This window comes from Heteronotia binoei, chromosome 11, assembly GCF_032191835.1.
Source record: "Heteronotia binoei isolate CCM8104 ecotype False Entrance Well chromosome 11, APGP_CSIRO_Hbin_v1, whole genome shotgun sequence".
NCBI lineage: Eukaryota > Metazoa > Chordata > Lepidosauria > Squamata > Gekkonidae > Heteronotia > Heteronotia binoei.
Genome location: NC_083233.1, coordinates 50778060 through 50798563, shown reverse-complemented (window position 1 = coordinate 50798563; position 20504 = coordinate 50778060). Strand labels below are relative to the sequence as shown.

The following is a 20504-nucleotide window of genomic DNA, read 5'->3' as shown; positions in this document are numbered from 1 at the left end:
AACACTTTGATGCATACTCAGAACTGATACTGAGCCAGGTGACTTGATCAAGGGAAAAAATAACTGACTTAAATCAATCTTTTAATGCTAAATACTTCCTAAATAAAAGTACATACTAATTTGTTGTAAGCACAAAGAATATACCAATTTATGACTGAACAGAACTTTCATACAGCCTCAGAGGATGTACTTGTAAGTATTTTAAATATTTAACTTAACTGAATTACTATTTTAGAAAGTGATACATGTTGCTTATTTTTATAACATTGCTTGCATCCCTAAATAAGAGTCATTTTTACAACCTGTCTGATAACAGGTTTTTGTAAATTGCTGGTTAAAAATCAACACTAGAAAGGAGCGCTTCTTTCCTGTATTCCTTTAGGCCTAATTCATACATACAAGAAAATGTTGGAACAAGGTGGAAGAATTCCAAATCACTTCAGACTGCAGGCTAAGGATCCCATTTTGGAAAACTTCCCTATTTTAAAAAAACTTTTTGCAAATAAGAAAAGACAATGCAATCAGCAAGGAGAGAGGACAGAATCTTTCTCCTAACTGTTCTTGATTTCTATTTGCATAGAGGGCTTTGATGCAAAGCAAACACTGACAGTTGGTATCCAACCCTTGGATCCTCTACTGAATGAGTGACCCTTATATATACTCCCCTTCCTCACACAGGTTACCTTTTCCTGTGTGGGAAACTGCAACCTGTCCTTCTGGTTGAAATTATTTACTTTTGTGGGGTGGGGGAGTTAAAAGGTAAATTAGGAGACAGTTCAGCTGGTCAACCTGTGGGGACTTGTCTGCCCCCAGCATTGAGCAACAGCACAGAAAGACTATACTGTCAGATGACTGACAAACAGGGTTTTCCCCACAGTTCTCATTTTAATGAGAAAAAGGGACCTTTATAAGTTTATAAAAGAGTCATGAGCAGTTCTGAGAGATTTCAGAAATGCTGGAAATCTTTCTGCCACTTTTAAATAGAAGCTGCAGCCTGACGGCACTCTGAATGAACTGGGCAATAACAATTTTGTTTTTTAAGACTAAAACAAAAATTTTCATGTTTAGTTCCATCCCTTAAGATTCTACTACTTTTCGGCTGGGACCAGAAGAACCATTTGAAGCAAATACTGAAACATATTTGTTGTTTCCTTTTTGTCCATCTTTCTTCACATGGAATGATTTCATTATTGGCCAACAACTCCTTATGATAGCATAAAATATATTTATTCTGAATGCTACTAAACGATTGAACATTTACTGCAGTATCCATTTCATGGGTCTAACAGAGCATTCATGAGTAAACCATAAGTGTAAAGTTTCCCATTTTTCCTTTGTTAGCCCACAGAATGGAAATACATCTATTCTACCACTAAAAGCCTGGAATCACCTTAAAAACTAAAAAAAAAATTAAACGGTCACATTCTTTTAGCTGCATAACAGTCCAATCAAAGGCCAGGACCACAATGTTGCCATTTTTAAAAAATAACATCTAAAATTGCTGGTGAGTTTTTGCCATTGCATAACTTTATCTGATATTACCAAGGAAGCATTACAGAATTAAAAAAAAAAATGCAACACAACAACATGCCAAGACCAATAAGTGTTAATAGAAGACAGTTACCTGCTGTGCATATGGTAAAGACAACCTGAACTGAGTCAAAGAAGAAGAACATTACTAGGAGAGAAACAGATGCACCAATTGGAAGGAACAGCGCCTGTGTTGAATCAATAGTCTGGATACCTGCAAGATGTTAACAAAAAAAACACCCTTATTTTTGGCATTATGTGACAGACAGGCACATTCTTTCTTTCTTGGTGTTCTTTACTCCTACAATTGAAGCTTAGGACAAAGCACCATACTAGAGATCAGATCTGACAGTTTTTTAACCCTAGAAGGCAGGGAAAAGGGAGTGGATTCAGAGCAAGACAGGGCAAGAAAGGAGTCAAATCCCTCTCCTCTAAACACTGCTCTCCCTGATAAAAGTCACCAACCACCTGCAACCGGCCCCATAAGGGAAAAACAACAAACAACCTAACCTGCCTTTGCCTGTCTTCTGTTCCTAACTACAGCTCAGGGTAGAGTGGTTTTAACACAGCATGGGTGAAAAGGATTAACCCCCTTCCCTTGCACTGTACCACAGCCTCCCAATAACCACAGGGTTGCTTTATAAAGCTGTCTGTGATCTGGTCCATGGGTTCAAAATTTAATTTGGCCTTTCACTTTATATTTCTGTTTTCGTTAATGCAGATTCAAGAAAGCTTGAATATTGTTCACCAAAACTGTAAAATATTTGTGTTCAGGTTGGTTTTTCATTTTCAACTGTTAAGGAGTGCTCTCTTTCTTTCTTTTAAAAAGATAAACATTTTGCCGGGTGGGCTACAAAGTTAAGTAAATGTTTATTCCTGTTTAGAACTGATTCTTAAGCCAGTTTCAAACAGATCTCAGACTGTGGGTACCAACGACAAAGCAACTTCTCTAGAGAATTTCACCTATCATTACTGGCCACTTAAGTTAAATCATTTTTATCAGCATCCAACACCGCTGTGCTTAATTTCAGGACAGCCTTTTAAAGGCAAATTTCAGAACAGCCTTTTTAAAGTAAAAGAAATTACCAGATTTCCAGCAAATGATAAAAACTATAGAAAAGGCACAAGTGTATGCTGGTTTCAGTTACATTTCAATGGGATTTGTGCAGGAGAACCATGTTCAGTGTCATGGGAGGAACAGGTCATCCATGGTCACAAGTCTGCAAGATAAGTGAATCCCAAGCACTGTGTCCCTCTTGACTAACCAAATGTTTCTCTTAGACTTACTGTTATTTGTGCTGTTGCCATTGAACGGCCCAGCTGAGCTGCTGCTGTCCTTTTCTTTGTCTTGATTTTCAAAGTCCATATTAAGGGATCTGTGTGCACCAACAACAAAAAATAAATTGTTCAAGTTCCTAAATGGTGTCATAGCTTAATGCATAAGTGTATTCAAGCAACACTTTGTATATTACCTCATATTACTAGAAGGTGGCCCAAATGGCACTGTAGGTAAACAACACAGAGGTTTGTTGTTTTTTTACTCAGTGGCACCTAGACCATATTGCAATCAAGCACAACAATCTTTTCTTTCATTTAAACATAACTTTCCATCAACCCTTAGATAAAAATGGTATGCAAAAAGACAGCAGAATACAGAAGCAGAGCATGTAGATCAACATTTTCACCCAGAGAGAAAAAACTGGGTCCACATGGAACAAAATTAGATACCTACATATGTAAAAAGACTTGGTAAACAAATGAAAGAAGTGAACATTTAAGCTATACACGATCAACATCAAGAGAACACAGCAAGGCATATGCATGTGCAGGTGAGGCCTTCATCTTAGCAAGCACAGATTATTGACCCCATGTCCAGACCCTAGACAAGCTAAGCCAACTCCCTGCAGCAAGGTCTAAGAGAGATGTTAGACCATAAATGCAACACTAGTTCGATTTCAAGGAGTTTGTTATTGTTATGGCCTCCCCCTACTCTTGCAAATATGCTTTCACACTGGATCTTGGGCAACGGGTTATGTCACTAGATATGATTCTTGCACATCCAAAAGCAAGTTGGGTTGCCATCCTGGAAGCCAGGTTGTTGCCTTTAATTTCCACATGTAAACAACTAAAACATCAACATTATAGTCCAGGAAACAAAGGGTCTTCCAAGTAACAGCAGATGGCAAAAGGTGTTAAGTTGAAGCCGAACAAATTCAAGGTCAGTGTCTAGCAGTGTAAATCAAAACTCTGGCAGTGGCACCTGAGCTCTTTAACTTTAAAAGGCCATTATTTCTGATGGGCAAACCTGTTTTCTGGATTTCTGCTGTTACTAATATGCCCATTTGCTGCTTGGTAATTGCTACAGCACCAGTGAGTAATTCCACAACTGCCAGAATAGTTATTAAACAAGTTCTAATACATCTTTTCAAGCACCTGAACAGTCGTCTCAGATCAAAATATATCTCTATGACAATTCTGGATTATGAAGCAACTTCGTGCAAGCAAACAGATTTTAATTCAGAGCAGTGAATGTTTTTGTCCACTGCTCTCAGAAATCTGTTTACTCAAGAACATCAGAAAATAAGAGCTGTTATGAGCTAATATCATGTGTAGACAAGAATTCTGCATTCAGACATTAACACTAAACCTCATAGCCTAGAAGTTTGCCCTTCTAACTAAGTGTCAGTCAGATCCAGTGACAGTCAGATTGCCTAGGGTGCCAGGAAGGGGGTGCGGAATCGGGCTGCCCCATGGCACAGAGTGGTAAAGCTGCAGGACTGCAGTCCCAAGCTCTGCTCACGACCTGAGTTCGATCCTGGCTAAAGCTGAGTCCAGGTAGCCGGCTCGAGGTTGGCTCAGCCTTCCATCCTTCCAAGGTCGGTAAAATGAGTACCCAGCTTGCTGAGGGGAAAGTGTAGATGACTGGGGAAGGCAATGGCAAACTACCCCATAAAAAGTCTGCCGTGAAAACGTTGTGAAAGCAATGTCACCCCAGAGTCGGAAATGACTGGTGTTTGCATAGGGGACCTTTCCTTTCCTTTCCAGTGCCCAAGACAAACGCTTAAATTTGCCTCTCCCCCCCCACCACCCGCCCCCTCCCTTCTGCAGTGCTGCGCTGCACTCTGCCCCCCCCCACCCCCGCCACGATCAGAGCAGTGCGCTGCAATGAGGCTCGGCCCTACTGGCTTCGACACAGACAGCATCTGATCATTTTGAAAAGAACACTGGAGAAGGCTTCGCTCCCCCCTCACTTCCAACTCTAGAAAGGAGGTGGGAGAAGCCTCCTCCAGTGCTTATTTCAAAATGATCAGATGCTGGCCAGGTCGAAGACAGTAGGGCCGAGCCTCCTCGCGGTGCGCTCCTCTGATTAATCGGGGGGGGGGAGGGAATGAAGCACAGCACTGCATTGCAGTGCTGGGGAGGGAGAGAGGGCAGCGGGGGCACTGAGCAGGGAGACTGCCTGGGGTGCCACATGCCCTAGGGCCGGTACTGATGAGGATTATCATTTCCATCTTGTTCAAGGGAATGACCTTGCTTGTGCACACTCTGCTGGGCCTGTTCCTGGGATCTACTACTTTGTTCTATACTTTCTGTTCTAGATTACCTGTCACATATGTGTTCGGAAGGCCTTCACTTCTTCTGTTTTAAAGATCATTTGGCCATGACCACCACCTTCTGATCTGTTGCCCTTAAGAACATAAGAGGAGAGTCCTGCTGGGTCAGACCAGTGGTCCATTTAGTCCAGCATCCTCTCTCACATGATGATGAACCAGTTCCTCTGGAGATCCAACAACTGGGCATAGAGGCCAAGACTTTCCATGATAAAGGTTTACTATCTCTGAACATGGAGGTTCCCTTTAGTCACCATGGCTAGTAGCCACTCATAGACCTATCCCCCAGCAATCTGTCTAATCCCTTTTTAAAACTGTCTGTGCCTGTGACCATCACTACATTTTCTGGCAGCAAATTCCACACTTTAATCATTCATTGTGTGAAGTATTTCCTTTTGTACATCCTAAATCTTCACTGGACCTATCAGCTTCACTGGATGCCCTCAAGTTCTAGCCCTTTGGGAAACAAAAACCTAACTTATAAAGCCATTGTGAGGATAAAATGGAAAAAAAGATAAGCCAGGCATACTGCTCTTAGTTCCTTGGGAGAAGGGTTGAATAACAATGAAGAGACAGACAACAGACAGAACAAAATATTCTTACCTGAAGCTGCCATAAACTATGAGGAGAATGGAAATTAGGAACGTAGACACTTGGCTGGAATCCACAAGGGAATAAGCCCTGAGCAGGAGAGAAAAGAGATAAAGAATATTACAGAAGAGCAGCCTTCCATTAAATCCAGATTATAAATCCTTGTCCAGTTCTACAGTTATATTTTTAAAAACCCAACAAGGTAACTCCTTCTAATGTAACAATGATCATCAAGTTACACTGAAGAATTCCCCCTCCAAAATGTGGAAGCATTACATTTAAAAATACCACTCAACGGCTTCATTTTCTCAATGCAACTATTTATAACACTTGATTACCAGATACCGCAGCAGCACTCTGAATGTACATAGCAGATCACTATGTTTTATTTAAAATAAGCAAAATCATCACTTTATCAGATGATCCAGGATTTGAACTTGGAACCTTATGGCCCAAGGTTAGGACTCGGGGGTAAATGATCTATCCAGGTGAGTAGTCAGTCAGCAGGCAGAGTGGGCCTTCTAGGAGCCTGGCATGCTGTCCTCAGGTAGTCCAAAGCACAACACTGATTTTGCTGCATGTAGGTTTATCCTCCAGTGTTACTTCAAAATGCCACAGATCAAACTGAAGAAGTGGGAGATATGCAAGTTCTCTTTACCCCAGATCTCTGATCAGTGAAAATGGTGAACTATTGAACAACAGACACTGCATCTAATCTATAAGCCAAGCATTTTGACCTAAAGGCCATCAACCCAGGTACACGTTAACCAGGCACACAAATTTTAATAGAATCTGTAATGCATTTAAATGTTTTATCATTGAAACTTCAATATGCATCTTGTTCAGTTGTAGAATGAAATGCAAGAAGTTATTACCATGCAACAATAAGCTTTCACTGCTTGTTAAAAGGGAAGGTCCTTTTAAACAATTTCCCACTGCATGTAGAAGTAACACACCAGAACTAAGAGTCTCAAAAAAATCATGCCCTTAATTTACAGCCCCAACTACCAAAACACAACCTCAATGTTTCAATCTACCTATCCAGACTGCGAGCCTTGTTGCCCTGGCCCCTCACTTTCATCCTTATCTTCTTCTTCCACGCCCCGCCCTCCCCCACAAAGAGAATATACATTTAGACTGCAAGCCTCTGGGAGGAAAGATATTTCCACTTACATTACTATGTAAATCACTAGACACAGTGATTGTGCTAAAGAACAAACTGCTGCTGGAAATCTGACTTCTCCAACATTTTTTTTAAGCACAAGTTTCTTCCCACATAAACTAAAAAGAACTGTCCTCCCAAGCTTTGGTCCCCACTACAGCTTCATATCAACAGCTCAAATATGGAGACTTAGAAAATCACATCGGCACAGCTTCTGACACAATGCTGCATGCCAGTTAAAGCGAGGTATCTAGGACTTAGGTTACATGGATTAACCTTCTTTCACATGCATAATACACTAAGATATCCCCATGGCCCAGATGAGCGCAACGTGAAGGCTAAGCTTCTTTTGCACAATACAATGTGAAAAAAGTGTTTGTTTTAAACACTTAAATATCTTCTGCCTGAACTGACAATGCTAAGGCTTGCCAAAGTGACTCACTCATTCAGTGACAGGTGGATTGCAAACAAGCTAACAGCAAATGATAAACAGGCTAACAGCAAATAAATGTCTCTTTCTTGCATTATATACATGGATAAAAATGGATAAAAACGCAGCAATCTACTGTAAAATTATCAACAAAATTATAAAATAAAGTTATCAAAAACAAAGTAATGAACAGACCTTCAAGTATCTGGAAAAATATGTGTTAAGATGTTTGATTTAGAACTGAAAGGGCTGGTTAGATGAATGCAAGAGCAGGACAAGAAGACATTTTTTGCTTACTTTAAGGAGATTTTCAAAGAGAGACTAGGAAGACTGCAACCATGACAAACCTGGAAAAGCAACACTACTGTCTGTGTCAAGAAGTCTCCAAGAACACTTAATCCTGTGATCCTGATCCATTACACAAATTAAGCTAATGTGCAGTATTTTTCTCACTGTATATAAATTTTAACTTGAAATATAAACTATATTTTTTTCTGCTGTTTTTACTACCTTGCTAATCAAAGAGCAACATCTGAACACTGGAAGTCTTGTCAACCTTTGGAAACTTTTCTAGGTCTTCTCCACACTTTCAAATATGCCTTCACAGCCATGAGAATCAGAAAACTGGGAGTGTTTTTAAATTAAAGTTACATTATTATACTGCAAATGTTAAATTCTTAACAGTAATAGAGGAGAGTTTTACGGATACCATGGACTGCCAAGAAGACAAGTAAGTGGGTTCTAGATCAAATCAAGTTTGAATTCTCCGTAGAAGCTAAAATGACCAAACTGAGGTTGTTGTTCTTCATCACGAGCTGAAGGCAAAAGGAAAAGAGGAAGACCCAATATGAGATGGTTTAACTCAATAAAGGAAGCCACAGCCTTCAGATTGTAAGATTTGAGCAAGGCTATTAATGACAGGACATTATGGAGGTCATTAATTCACAGGGTCTCTGTAAAACAGAAGCAAACTGACAGCAAAACACACATGCACAAGATTATCAGAATACTGTAGCTTTTCTACATTCTCGTAGACTCACAGTATGTACAGCTGTGAAACTACTGCCTCCAATTAGCATTTTAATTGAACATTGAAGCATGGCTCACCCATGTTCAAGTTTCACCTCAGTTCTGAAAGGTGAGCTTACATTCGGCTTTCTTTTGAAAATGAACTCACCACATGCTTTGCAACCTTTGAAAGGCCATTCAGATATTAAGCAGAATTTGGTGACAGAGTTTAACAATAGGTGTTACATGAAGGACTGAAATACTTTCTCTAATCCAAGGCCTTAAAATTTTGGTGAGAGTACTAATTAATCAAAATTGTTGAGCCACATTTGCCTGTCTGTGAAAGCTGAACCCAAGACACAAAACAAACAAACAAAAAAATCACCTAAGAAATCAAAGAACTGTGCTGTAAAGAACTTAACATTTGCAGCTGCTTATTAAACTGAATGATGGTATTCCCAGTAGTAATGTATGACTGTGAGAGTTGGACCATAAGGAAGGCCAAGCGCGGAAGAATAGATGCTTTTGAGCTGTGGTGCTGGAGACAAATCTTGAGAGTCCCTTGGATTGCAAGAAGACCAAATCAGTCAATCCTAAGGGAAATCAACCCTGACTGCTCCCTGGAAGGCCAGATGCTGAAGATGAAGCTCAAATACTTTGGCCACCAAATGAGAAGGAAGCACTCACTGGAGAAGATCCTGATGCTGGAAAAGACAGAAGGCAAAAGAAGAAGGGGACGGCAAAAGATGAGATGGCTGGACACCATTACTGATGTAACTAACACAAACTTCGGATGATCGTGGAAGACAGGAGGGCCTGACATGACTTGGTCCACAGGGTCGCAAAGAGTCAGACTCGACTGTGCAAATGAACAACAACAACAAAATTAAACTGAAATTTAGCTGAAGGAAGCTTAGGCCAACGAAGGATGATGCGCACAAGTGTTAACAGATTCCATCCTTTGTAAGTTCAACCTAGAGATGTGAGGGCTCAGGGAAAATGTGGGTGTCCCCCAAAGTCCAACAACTGACAGCTTTTCTCAAATTAAAGGGAAGCACCTCAAGCAAACTGAGCTAAAATGGAACACCCAAAGATCTCCTCAGGAGTGCCAGGGACTTCTAGGCACACTCAAATTCTCCTTCCTCTTCCACCCCAACTTATGTGCCCTGTTAGCAGGGAACAATGAGGAGGCACCAAAGAGGACAGAAGATACTTAAGCATCACCTTCCATTCCTCCTGTCTCTTCCTTCCTACGCAGTGCATTCTGGGAATGGTACTACACATAAAATCTGATAGTTTCAAGCATGCAGGGAACTATAAATCGTGGGATTGGTGTGGGGGAGAAAAGAGGGAGACCTTAAGTATTCCCTCTCCTCTCGAACTCCAACACCTGTGATACTCACCACACTTTGAAAGTGGACTTTGAGTTGCTGGAGCCTGCATTCCAAATCAAAGGAGTATGAGCTTCATTTGCATCCCCAGCTTCAGGCTGTTTTTTCTGGGGTGCAGTTGGGCACACTTTTGTGAAACCTTATAAGCCCCTATTTCCAGTTTCAAAGTGAAAATGTTTCAGGAAAAACCCTTTAGCTAAACTCTATTATCCATTGCTAGTGGCTGGGAGTCTTAATCTGAACAGATGAAGTAGCACCATTGTGATTTTATCTGATTGTTTTACTGTTTTAATAATGTTATCTTATGTTGTTAGCCGCCTTGGGCAGGCTATAAATCTAACATAATAAATAAATAAATCTGGTTCAACAAGGCACTGTTTAAAGTTCTCAGACAAGAGCCTCCTCTAAGTATAAAAAGGTAAAGGTAGTCCCCTGTACAAGCACCAGTCGTTTTTGGGGTGACGTTGCTTTTACAACGTTTTCACAGCAGACTTTTTATGGGGTGGTTTGCCATTGCCTTCCCCAGTCATCTACACTTTCCCCCCAGCAAGCTGGGCACTCATTTTACTGATCTCGGAAGAATGGAAGGCTGAGTGACCTGGGGCCAGCTACCTGAACCAGCTTCCGCTGGAATCAAACTCAGGTCGTTAGCAGAGGGCTCCGACTGCAGTACTGCAGCTTTACCACTCTGCGCCACGGGACTCTTCCACTCAGTATAATCTAACACAAATTAGCTCTGCTTTGCTTGTTAAGTGATCCAGAGCACGTTTACTTGGTTCTGTAAATTTAACATATATTAGCAAGACAACAGTGAGTCTGGGAGAAGAAGACTCAGCAAGATTGAAATCAGCTGACTCTCATGTTACAGTATATATTCAACCACTCTGTCTAAATTGTTTCATATTAACAGACTTATAGGACACTCCACCTCCCCTTAACTTGTAAGCACTTGTCTACAAAATGTGCCACTAATGTCTGTGTCTGAACACAGAACAGTTTAGCAACTACAAGGGAAGTTCACAATGTGATGTTGTATCCCTGAGGAGACTACGGGGCGAATGGTTGTTTGCTAATGGCAGAGGGGGACCAGGCATGCAGCCCCCACTAAGGGCATACCCAGAGACACACAACAAGTACTGTTCTGTAACAGCTCTGGGTGTCAGCCTTCCATCTTTTACAATGGCTGCATTCTTGTCTACACAACAAGCCAGCAGTCAGCTTTCTAGCCTGTCACAGGCAGCTCCACAGATTCTTACCTACAGAACAATTCCAGGAATGACTCTGCTGTTCATACTCTATACATATCTCCAAACATTAGGCAGAGAAAGTTATGTCCTTCCAGGCATTCCAGCCTGTCTCAACAGAACTGGCTAATTTCACTATCTCTAGCAGTGAAGAAGAGAAAATACCCTCCTAAATAAAATACTTTTCAACCAGGAGGGGAAAGTCCAGAATTAAATAAAATCATATAATAGCCTGACATCAGTAAGCCATCCACGGCACAGTGCTGGCCTGAACTAACTCTTCCCCAATAAGTAGCTTTTTGTTGTGGCAATTGGTTGTAGCTCAAAGTAATCACAAGGAATCCAAAGACATGCTTTTGCATACCTAAGGGCTTGCACATACAGGTTATCTCCCCTGAGCAGCTACCCCCACTCAATGCCATACTCAACTGTTTTTTACTACCCCCTCCACTTCAGCAGTATAGGAGGCTGATGGGGGGGTGGAGCACACAGAACTAATAATGTGGATCTTCAGATTATTGGCAGCAAAACCAAAGTACTAATGCAAACAGGGACAGCGCGGCAGCCCAACTCTCATCCCTAGAAATATCAGTCCCAACCCACATTTCCCAATCCTTAAAAGTAGGATAAGAAATGGGCAAATAAAGAAGAAATGCTAATATGCCCATCACTCAACATTTTAGTGTTTTCAGCTGCAAGTGTTAATGTTTGCTGCTATCAGGAATCTACTACATACATCTGTTTGCACCAGTGTCTGTGACCACAACTATGGCTACCAGGGCTTTTTCTGAGCAGCAACACAGTGCCGGCTGGCTTGGCCGCAGGGGGTGTGGCCTAATATGCAAATGAGTTCCTACTGGGCTTTTTCTACCAAAAAAGCCCTGTGCAAAACTATGGTGACATCAGAGGGTATGTCTGATATGCAAATGATTCCTGTTGGGCTTTTTCTACAACAAAAGCTCTGATGGCCACTATGCAAGACCTGTACTTTGCCTCCAATTGCAGCAAGACCAGTTTGACAATCACTTCTAAACCTGAACATTGATTAAATAAAGATCTAGCTAAAAGATCTGTGAGGACCAGTTTTAATTGGTGGCACTTACTAACTAAAAGATTGGATGTCCTTGGGTGTCACTATGAGCTTCAGAGCTAAGAAGGGATTAGAACACAAGTCTCCCTTCTTTAAATACATTATGACTTACTGTAGCATACCTAATGCAAAAAAGAAATACAAAATATATTTTAAATAGGAATGACAGTTGGCCAATTACATTGTAAGTTATTTCAAAAACAACTTCTGCACTGAGACTTGAGACTTTGTAAATTTAAATTTGGTTTAAAAATGGATGAATTAATCTGTTGGACAGATTTATAGTTTTACTAGGAATAAGGCCTGTTGAGAAGAAAAATACAATGGGCTCTAGGAAGAGGCTTGAGGTGAGTGCCCCCCCACACCACTGGTGTCTTTCCACCCACCCAAGCGAAGGCATTCACTCCCCCCCCCACACACACCTCAAGGGGAACTAATCTCTGCCATGTGGAGAGCAGTTGTAATTCTGAGTGATCTCTAGCCCTCACCTGGAGATTGACAACAGTGGTTCCCCAAGAGGACATTGCTGGTTTGGATGGTAGAGCCTATGGCACTGTACTATCTGAGGTCCCATCTCTCCTCAAACCCTACCCTCTCCTGGCTCCATCACTCAAATCTCCAGGAATTTGCTAACCTGGAGTTGACAACTGCTAAGTTACACTGGCTGTCATGGGGGGGGGGTGGCTGTTGCTGAACAGGAGCAAGCAGCCAGGCCTAGTTAAGTCATGCCAGTCAGGCAGCATCATGTCACCCAGAGGGTGCTACCAGGTCTAGGGTAGCCAACCTCCAGGTGGAGCCTGAAGTTCTCCTGGGATCACAACTGAATTCCAAACAACAGATCTAGCTCCCCATCCTGGAGAAAAAAACTGCTTTGGAAGATTGACTGTATACCATTCTATTCACCACAGGCTTCTCCCTTTACTGACAGAAGCAGCCTTATTTGCCTAGCAACAGCTTCTGGCCAGGGGTGAGGCTGAAGACAGGAAGGATAGAAGGAGTGACAGGAAAGAGGCAGCAGCCATGGCCTCTGAGGAAACGCTATCTGTGGGGCCAGGCCTTGCCGTCTAGTTTTATTACAGCGGAGGAAACTCCCTGGCTATATCTGAGGCCTTTGGAGGCTGCATGTGCTGGGAGGCCATCTGTGTGGGTCATTGATGGGGCAGCAGAAGTCTGTGCCAGCGACACCTTTCGTGAGGCCAGTTGACAGAGAAGACAAAGAGGAGAGTTGGAGATATGGCTGTCTTTGAGGTAAGAATGGTTTGGTGGTTTGTTCAACATTCCCAGGCCTGCAGTAGGTGGGGGCAGGGGAGTCAGCCAATGAGAGGCCAGAGATGCTGAGTGAGCCGTGAAGGGCCAATTATTTGTTGAGTGCGTGGAATGCACCTGTAAGCTAATGGGAGAGCACCATTTGCCACCACCATAAAGGAATTATATATAGACAGACAGATATAGATAACGTTTGCACCCTTTCTTTCCTTCTCCACAGAAACAGAGTGGAAGTAGTGATATATGGGACCCACTGCTAAGCAGCACTATCTTATCAGTTTCAACTTTCCAGAAGCAGCAGAAAAGCACATACCATCTGAACTACCACAGAATGGGGAAAGGAGGAGAAAAGAGTGGGCAGACACAAAGAAACAACCATGACAATGTCTCACCAGCAGATGCACTAGAAGGCAGCAACCACAACATCCAGTTATACACATTCACACCTGCCAAACAAGTTGTTATCCAGACATGGTATTTGGAAGGCTGAGTGAATACTAAAAAGCAGGGTGAATTTGTTTAAATCAAACTGATCTAAATCACTAATCAGTAAGACTCAATTTAAATCACAGTTTTCTACAGAAAGGTTCATTCTTGCTGGCCATATTTAATCTGGCCCAGATGAAGGTTTCATTTTAGTATAGTAACTTTTCAGGTTAGCTTTAGTTATATCAGAAAATTATGCTTGGCTATTTACTGCTTGCAATAGTTAATTATGGAATCATTGCAAGGTGAACTATCTCCATTTAATAAGTTACTAATACATATTTAGATAACCTTTATTGGAACAAGAAGAAAAAAATTAGATTTTTGACCACCCTTCCTGATAGTCAGGCTCAGGGTGGTTAACAACAAAATTTTAGTTTACAAGTAAATAAGACCAAAATAAATAGAATAAAAGTATTACAGTACTGAAGAAGATGGCATCTGAATCCTGGTGGTGCTGCTATCTTGCAGGGGGGAGTAAAAGTGGGAGCGTCAAGATAAATCATAGCTACCCTCAGCCAAATGCTTGGCGGAACATTTCTGCCTTAACAATAACCATTTAATTTTTTTACTTCACTAAAACATCATATAGGATATGTATTTTTGTATTTGCTTTAACATCCATGAGGATACACTCAAAGTTCTCAAGATTTCTGGAATATTTTGCTCAAGAAGTTTCACTTTCATTTGTACTGTTTGCGCTCCCCCCCCCCTTACACACACACTTAACTTTTAACATCTCCTCCTTATCTAGACCTATTCCACCACAAACAATCTTATATTCATTGAACTTCTTGAAGCTTAGCCTTTAAGAGATAAGGGGCTGATTTTCTGTACATATGATTAATATCTTTTCCTCAGCTCTGTATGTTTATTTTATAACATTTTTGCTGTGAAGAAGAGGCATGTGATCTCTGCAGACCCAAACTGCCCAACAATCTTACAGAAACCTCTGGAAGAGCAATTAAAAGTGAATCCTTAATTAACTGTAACATACCTTAAATATACCCTCTCATGGATTGCTGCCTTGTCGTGGCAAGAGGGTTTGTGCGGTTCAATGAGGCTGTGGGCTATACCATGTAGGGCCACGCAAGATGGACAGGCCACAGCTGAGAACCCAGACTCAATGTGATCCACTGGAGAAGGAAATGGCAAACCACTCCAGTATCCTTGCCAGGAAAACCCCATGAACAGTAACAAAAGGCTAAAAGATACGGCGCTGGAAGATGAGCCCCTCAGGTCAGAAGGTGCCCAATATGCTACTGAGGAAGAGCGTTCAAGTAACCACAGAAAGAGTCAAGTGGCTGGGCCAAAGCTGAAAGAATGCTCAGCTGTGGATGTGTCTGATGGTGAAAGAACAGTCCAATACTGCAAAGAACAATACTGCATCGGAATGTGGAATGTAAGATCTATGAATCAAGGTAAACTAGATGTGATCAAACAAGAGATGGCAAGAATGAACATTGACATCTTGGGAATCAGTGAACTAAAATGGACAGGAATGGGTGAATTTCACTCAGAGGATCACTACATCTATTACTGTGGCCAAGAGTTCCACAGAATAATAATAATATAATAATAACTTTTTATTTATATCCCGCTCTCCCCGCCAAGGTAGGCTCAGGGCGGCTCACAACACATAAATACAATACACAGCAAAACCATACTACACAATAATTACGTTTAGATAAAACCATCATTTAAATCAACTTATATTAAATTAACATTATGGTGCTATAACTCAGATCTTCTATAAAATTCAGTGGCTAAAAACATCTTCAGCGAATCTATCTTGGCTCAGCATTAAGTGAAGGCCATTTTAAAGAGAAAGGTCTTGCAGGCCCTGCAGAACTGGTCCAAACACCAAAGGGCCCGTACTTCCTCTGAGAGTTGGTACCACAGTAGTGGGGCTGCAATAGAGAAGGCCTGTTCCCGAGTAGTCTTCAATATGGCCTCCCTTGGCCCAGGGATATTCAGCTGGTTCTTTCCAGCTGACCTCAGCGCTCTCTGGGGTTCACATGGGGAGAGACGGTCCCTCAAGTAGGCAGGTCCTCGGCCATATAGGGCTTTAAAGGTAATAACCAGAACTTTGTAACGAACTCAGTACACCACTGGCAGCCAGTGCAGCCCCGGCTGTATGTGCTCCCACCTCGGGAGTCCCAACATCAGCCTAGCTGCCGCGTTCTGCACCAGCTGCAGCCGCCGGGTTCGGCACAAGGGCAGCCCCATGTAGAGGGCATTACAGTAATCCAGTCTCGAGGTGACGGTTGCATGGATCACCGTTTCTAGGTCCCGGCGCTCAAGGAAGGGGGCCAACTGCTTCGCCCGTCGAAGATGAAAAAACGCGGACTTGGCAGTGGCCACTATCTGTGCCTCCATTGACAATGAAGGCTCCAGAAGAACCCCCAAGCTCTTGACCCTATGGGCCGCTTTCAGCGGCACATCGTCAAAAACTGGAAGAGGGATTTCCCTTCCTGGGGCATCGCGGCCCAAGCAAAGGACCTCTGTCTTCGTTGGATTCAACTTCAACCCACGCAGACTGAGCCAACCTGCCATGGCCTGCAATGCTAGGTCCAGATTTTCCGGGACGCAGTCAGGCCGACCGTCCATTAGTAGACAGAGCTGGGTGTCATCCGCATATTGATGGCACCCAAGCCCAAACCTCTGGGCAATCTGGGCAAGGGGGCGCATGTAAATGTTAAATAACATCGGAGAGAGAACTGCCCCCTGTGGCACCCCACACACTAGTGAGTGCCTCTGGGACAGCTCTCCCCCAATTGCCACCCTTTGTTCCCGTCCATCAAGGAAGGAGGAAAGCCACTGCAAGGCTGACCCCCCCCCCCCAATCCCTGCGTCAGCAAGCTGACAGGTCAGTAACCCATAGTCGATCGTGTCAAACACAACCGACAGATCTAACAACATCAGCACCGCCACGCCACCTCGATCCAGATGCCGCTGGAGGTCATCCACCAAGGCTACCAGCACGGTCTCCATTTCATGACCCGGACGAAAGCCGGACTGGTGGGAATCTAGGATGGAAGTGTCATCCAGAAAACTCTGCAACTGTAAAGCCACTGCCCTCTCATTAACTTTACCTAAGAATGGTAAATTCGAGACCGGTCGGTAATTCGCCAATTCTGCCGGGTCTTCTGTACTCTTTTTCAAGAGGGGGCGGACCACAGCCTCTTTCAAGGATGTTGGAAATCGCCCCTCCAAGAGGGATCTATTTATGATATCCCGTACAGGATATCTAAGCTCCCTCTGGCAAGATTTCATCAGCCAAGAGGGGCATGGGTCCAGATCGCAAGTTGCGGGCATACAGTAGAGAGAACTCCATCAACTTCCCCCAGGCTAAGCGCGTCAAAGTGATCCAGAGCTAAACCAGAAGACAGGCACGGAGCCTCGAGTTCTTGTACTGTATCCAATATGGCGGGAAAATCCTGGCGGAGCAATGTGATTTTATCTGCAAAAAATTTCGCGAAAGCCTCACAGCCTATTTCTAATTCCCTCACATTTGGTCTGCCTTGGAGCAGTGTTGTCAAGTTCCCAATTATCTTAAATAATTGTGCCGGGCGCGAATTTGCAGACGCAATCCTAGCCGCAAAGTAGTCTTTCTTTGCGGCTTTGACTGCCATCTCATAAGACTTCATAAACATTCTGTAGGATGTTCTCGTTGCTTTGTCACGAGTATGCCGCCACTGCCTCTCTAGTCGTCTGAGTCCCTGTTTCAGCTGCCGCAACTCCGGGGTGTACCATGGAGCCAGCCTATTACGGGGACACAGAGGATGCCAAGGTGCTATCTCGTTGATGGCCCTGGATAGCCTATCATGCCAAGCCTCTACCAAGTCATCAAGGGAATCGCTAGGGAGCCAGGGATCTCGCAGAGCCATTTGGAACCGCTCAGGGTCCATCAGACTCTGCGGGCGAGCCAAAATAGGTTCACTGCCCGTACAGGGTTAGGTTGGCGCATTCACACGGGCCTTGAGGACCAGGTGATCCGACCATGGCACCACTTCTGCAGCAATGTCGTCCACCAAAATCCCGGACGCAAAGATCAAATCTAGCATGTGTCCGGCTTGGTGCGTGGGAGTGGTGACAAATTGGGAGAGTCCCAGTGTCGCCATGGAAGACTCTAGATCCATCGCCCGATTGGAGGTCATGTAGTCAGCATGGACATTGAAATCACCCAAGACCATAAGCCTTGGAAACTCCAACGGCCAGCCTGCCACAGCCTCCATCAGGGATGGTAAGGTGCTGGCCGGTGCGTTAGGCGGACGGTACATCAGCCAGATCACCAACCCCTCCCCCACATCCCACACCAGTCCGGCACATTCTATACCATTGATCGTTGGGGCCAGGAGAGCCCTGAAGGAGTAATCCTCCCGTATGAATAGCGCCACCCCTCCCCCCCGCCCATTTGTCCGTGATTGGTGAAAGACCGAATAACCCGGGGGCGTCATTTGAGAGAGAGCCACTGTCTCCCCATCTTGCACCCAGGTCTCGGTCACGCAAGCCAGGTCCACATCCTGCTTGAGCAGGAATTCCCTAAGGATTGAGGTCTTATTATTTATGGACCTGGCGTTACATAACACCAATGACGGAGACGAGCAATTCCTCTTAGCCCCACTACCTGTCACTGTCGGGATGGGACGCAGACTGGAAGAGGGCCGAGCACTGTTTTGTCTCCGCTTCCTTCCCTTATCATTCCGTCTGCTCCCACCGTCATACCTTCCCCTCCCCATGAGCACTGGAATCCCCAGGTCAGACAGCCCCACCTGTGCCCGGTATGTCCTCCACTAATACCAAGTAGGCTCCCCCCCACCTATATTATCATGACTTTAACCTTCCTCACCCTCCTCTACTTCAAATCCCAAAATTGCCTGGTCCACTATTAATTTAATCCATAGTTAATTTAATTTTAAAGCCCCCAACCCTAAACCTCCTCTGATTAGCTAAAAACTTTAAATCATCAATAGCACATTAATAAATAAGCCCCCCCCAATTTCAAACCCCTCAAAATTAATCTGCTAATAAATAAATAAATAAACCCTCAGCGCTAAACAATTAACAGTATCACTAATTAAATAACGAAACAATTTCAGTCTCTATAGTTGCCAGTAATATAGACCGCTTGTCTCAGTGGAGAGTGGAAGTCAAAGCTACCAATTAGGTGGTAATCCTTCAGATGCAGTTCTTAAAGTGCTAGTGCTCGTGGATGTTCTTAACCTGTGGCCAGAGTTTCTGTCAATGCAGTTTGTTGACCAAGGGCCCAATTCACCCCAATAGCTCAGGCAACCCAGGAAGAGATAAAACTTCCCTGTATCCTCCCGAGCAGTCCAGGTTGAGCCCTTGCGAGACCCGATCGGGAGGGGATCCTGGTTCCGCCGTCGCTACCTCGGAATGTAATGCAGCCCCCTACACCCAGCACACCAGGCCTCCACACGCTGTTCACCCCGTACAGGGCCTCCTGGTTGTGGGGCTCCCGGCTGCCAGGTTCAGCTGCGCTCTGGTAGCGATCGTGACCACGTTGCCCCCACAAATCCTGTCGGCTCCGTCCACAGCGGCAACCAGTCACACCGCGCTGCACTCCCGTTGTCGTCCACGTTCTCACAGCCATGCACGGCACTCTCCCCTCAGCCTCCCTCGCTCTCTCCGGCCGCTCCGCACACTCCAGCCCGCGGCTGTGCCCCACCTCCGCGCCGGCCCGGCCAGCAGCAACTCTCACAGCTCGTCTCCCACGCGACGTGAAGGCCACCGTGGTCTCGGTGCGACCCGATGTGAGTTGATTTCTCCCCTTCTCTATCCACTCCACTCCAAGCACTATCGCTGTTGATGTATAGTAATGTTTACCAGTAGCTTGTTATTACTGAGTTAGCCGGAGCCCTAGCACCCGGGCTCCCATTCTCGTCGCCATCTTGAAGGATGTGGCGACAAAACTTATTTGTGCCCTTGACCGCATTCTCCCCTTAAATGGCATTTTCCCCCATTGCCCCAACCAGGTAATGGCTCCCTATAGCTCTCTTCCAAACTTTGACATTAGATCTTTTTTCTTAGGAGCAGCTTATGTGATGGTTTGAGTCTGTTAACAGTCTGGTGGATGTTTGTTATCTATGTCTCATCTTTTTTGGCTCTTACAGAATATGACAAGCAACAGAGAAAAAACGAAGGCCATTTCACAATTGGCAAAGGTGGATCCAGTCTGGGGGGAAATGCACTTCCAAAAGGCCAGGGAGAAGAAATTGTGTGGCCTTTATAGTTAACAAGAGAGTGAGGAAGGCAGTAATGGGATACAGTCTCAAAAATGACAGAATGATCTCAGTCCGTATCCAAGGCAATATCACAGTAATCCAAGTCTATGCCCCAACCACTGATGCAGAAGAGGCTGAAGTGGACTAATTGTATGAAGATCTACAACACCTTCTAGAATTAACACACAAAAAAGATGTCCTCCTCATCATAGGGAACTGGAATGCCAAAGTAGGAAGCCAAAAGGTAACTGGAACAACTGACAAGTTTGGCCTTGGAGAACAAAATGAAGCCAGGCAAAGGCTAATAGAGTTTTGCCAAGAGAACAAGCTAGTCATAGCAAACACCCTCTTCCAACAACCTAAAAGGCGACTCTACATGTGGACATCATCTGATGGGCAACACAGAAATCAGACTGATTACATACTCTGCAGTCAAAGATGGAGAAG

At 43.9% G+C, this 20504-nt stretch overlaps 1 protein-coding gene across 1 annotated transcript in view; it reads right to left on the bottom strand.

Moving 5' to 3' along the window:
- SPPL3 (signal peptide peptidase like 3) overlaps positions 1-20504 on the bottom strand; it is a 60396-nt gene that overhangs the window by 14761 nt on the left and 25131 nt on the right. Inside the window, exons 2-4 of the mRNA XM_060249270.1 lie at positions 5745-5822; positions 2818-2906; positions 1625-1744 (exon numbers count right to left, since the gene is read on the bottom strand). Of these exons, the coding sequence (XP_060105253.1) occupies positions 1625-1744; positions 2818-2906; positions 5745-5822 (287 nt within the window). The remainder of the gene's footprint in view (positions 1-1624; positions 1745-2817; positions 2907-5744; positions 5823-20504) is intronic.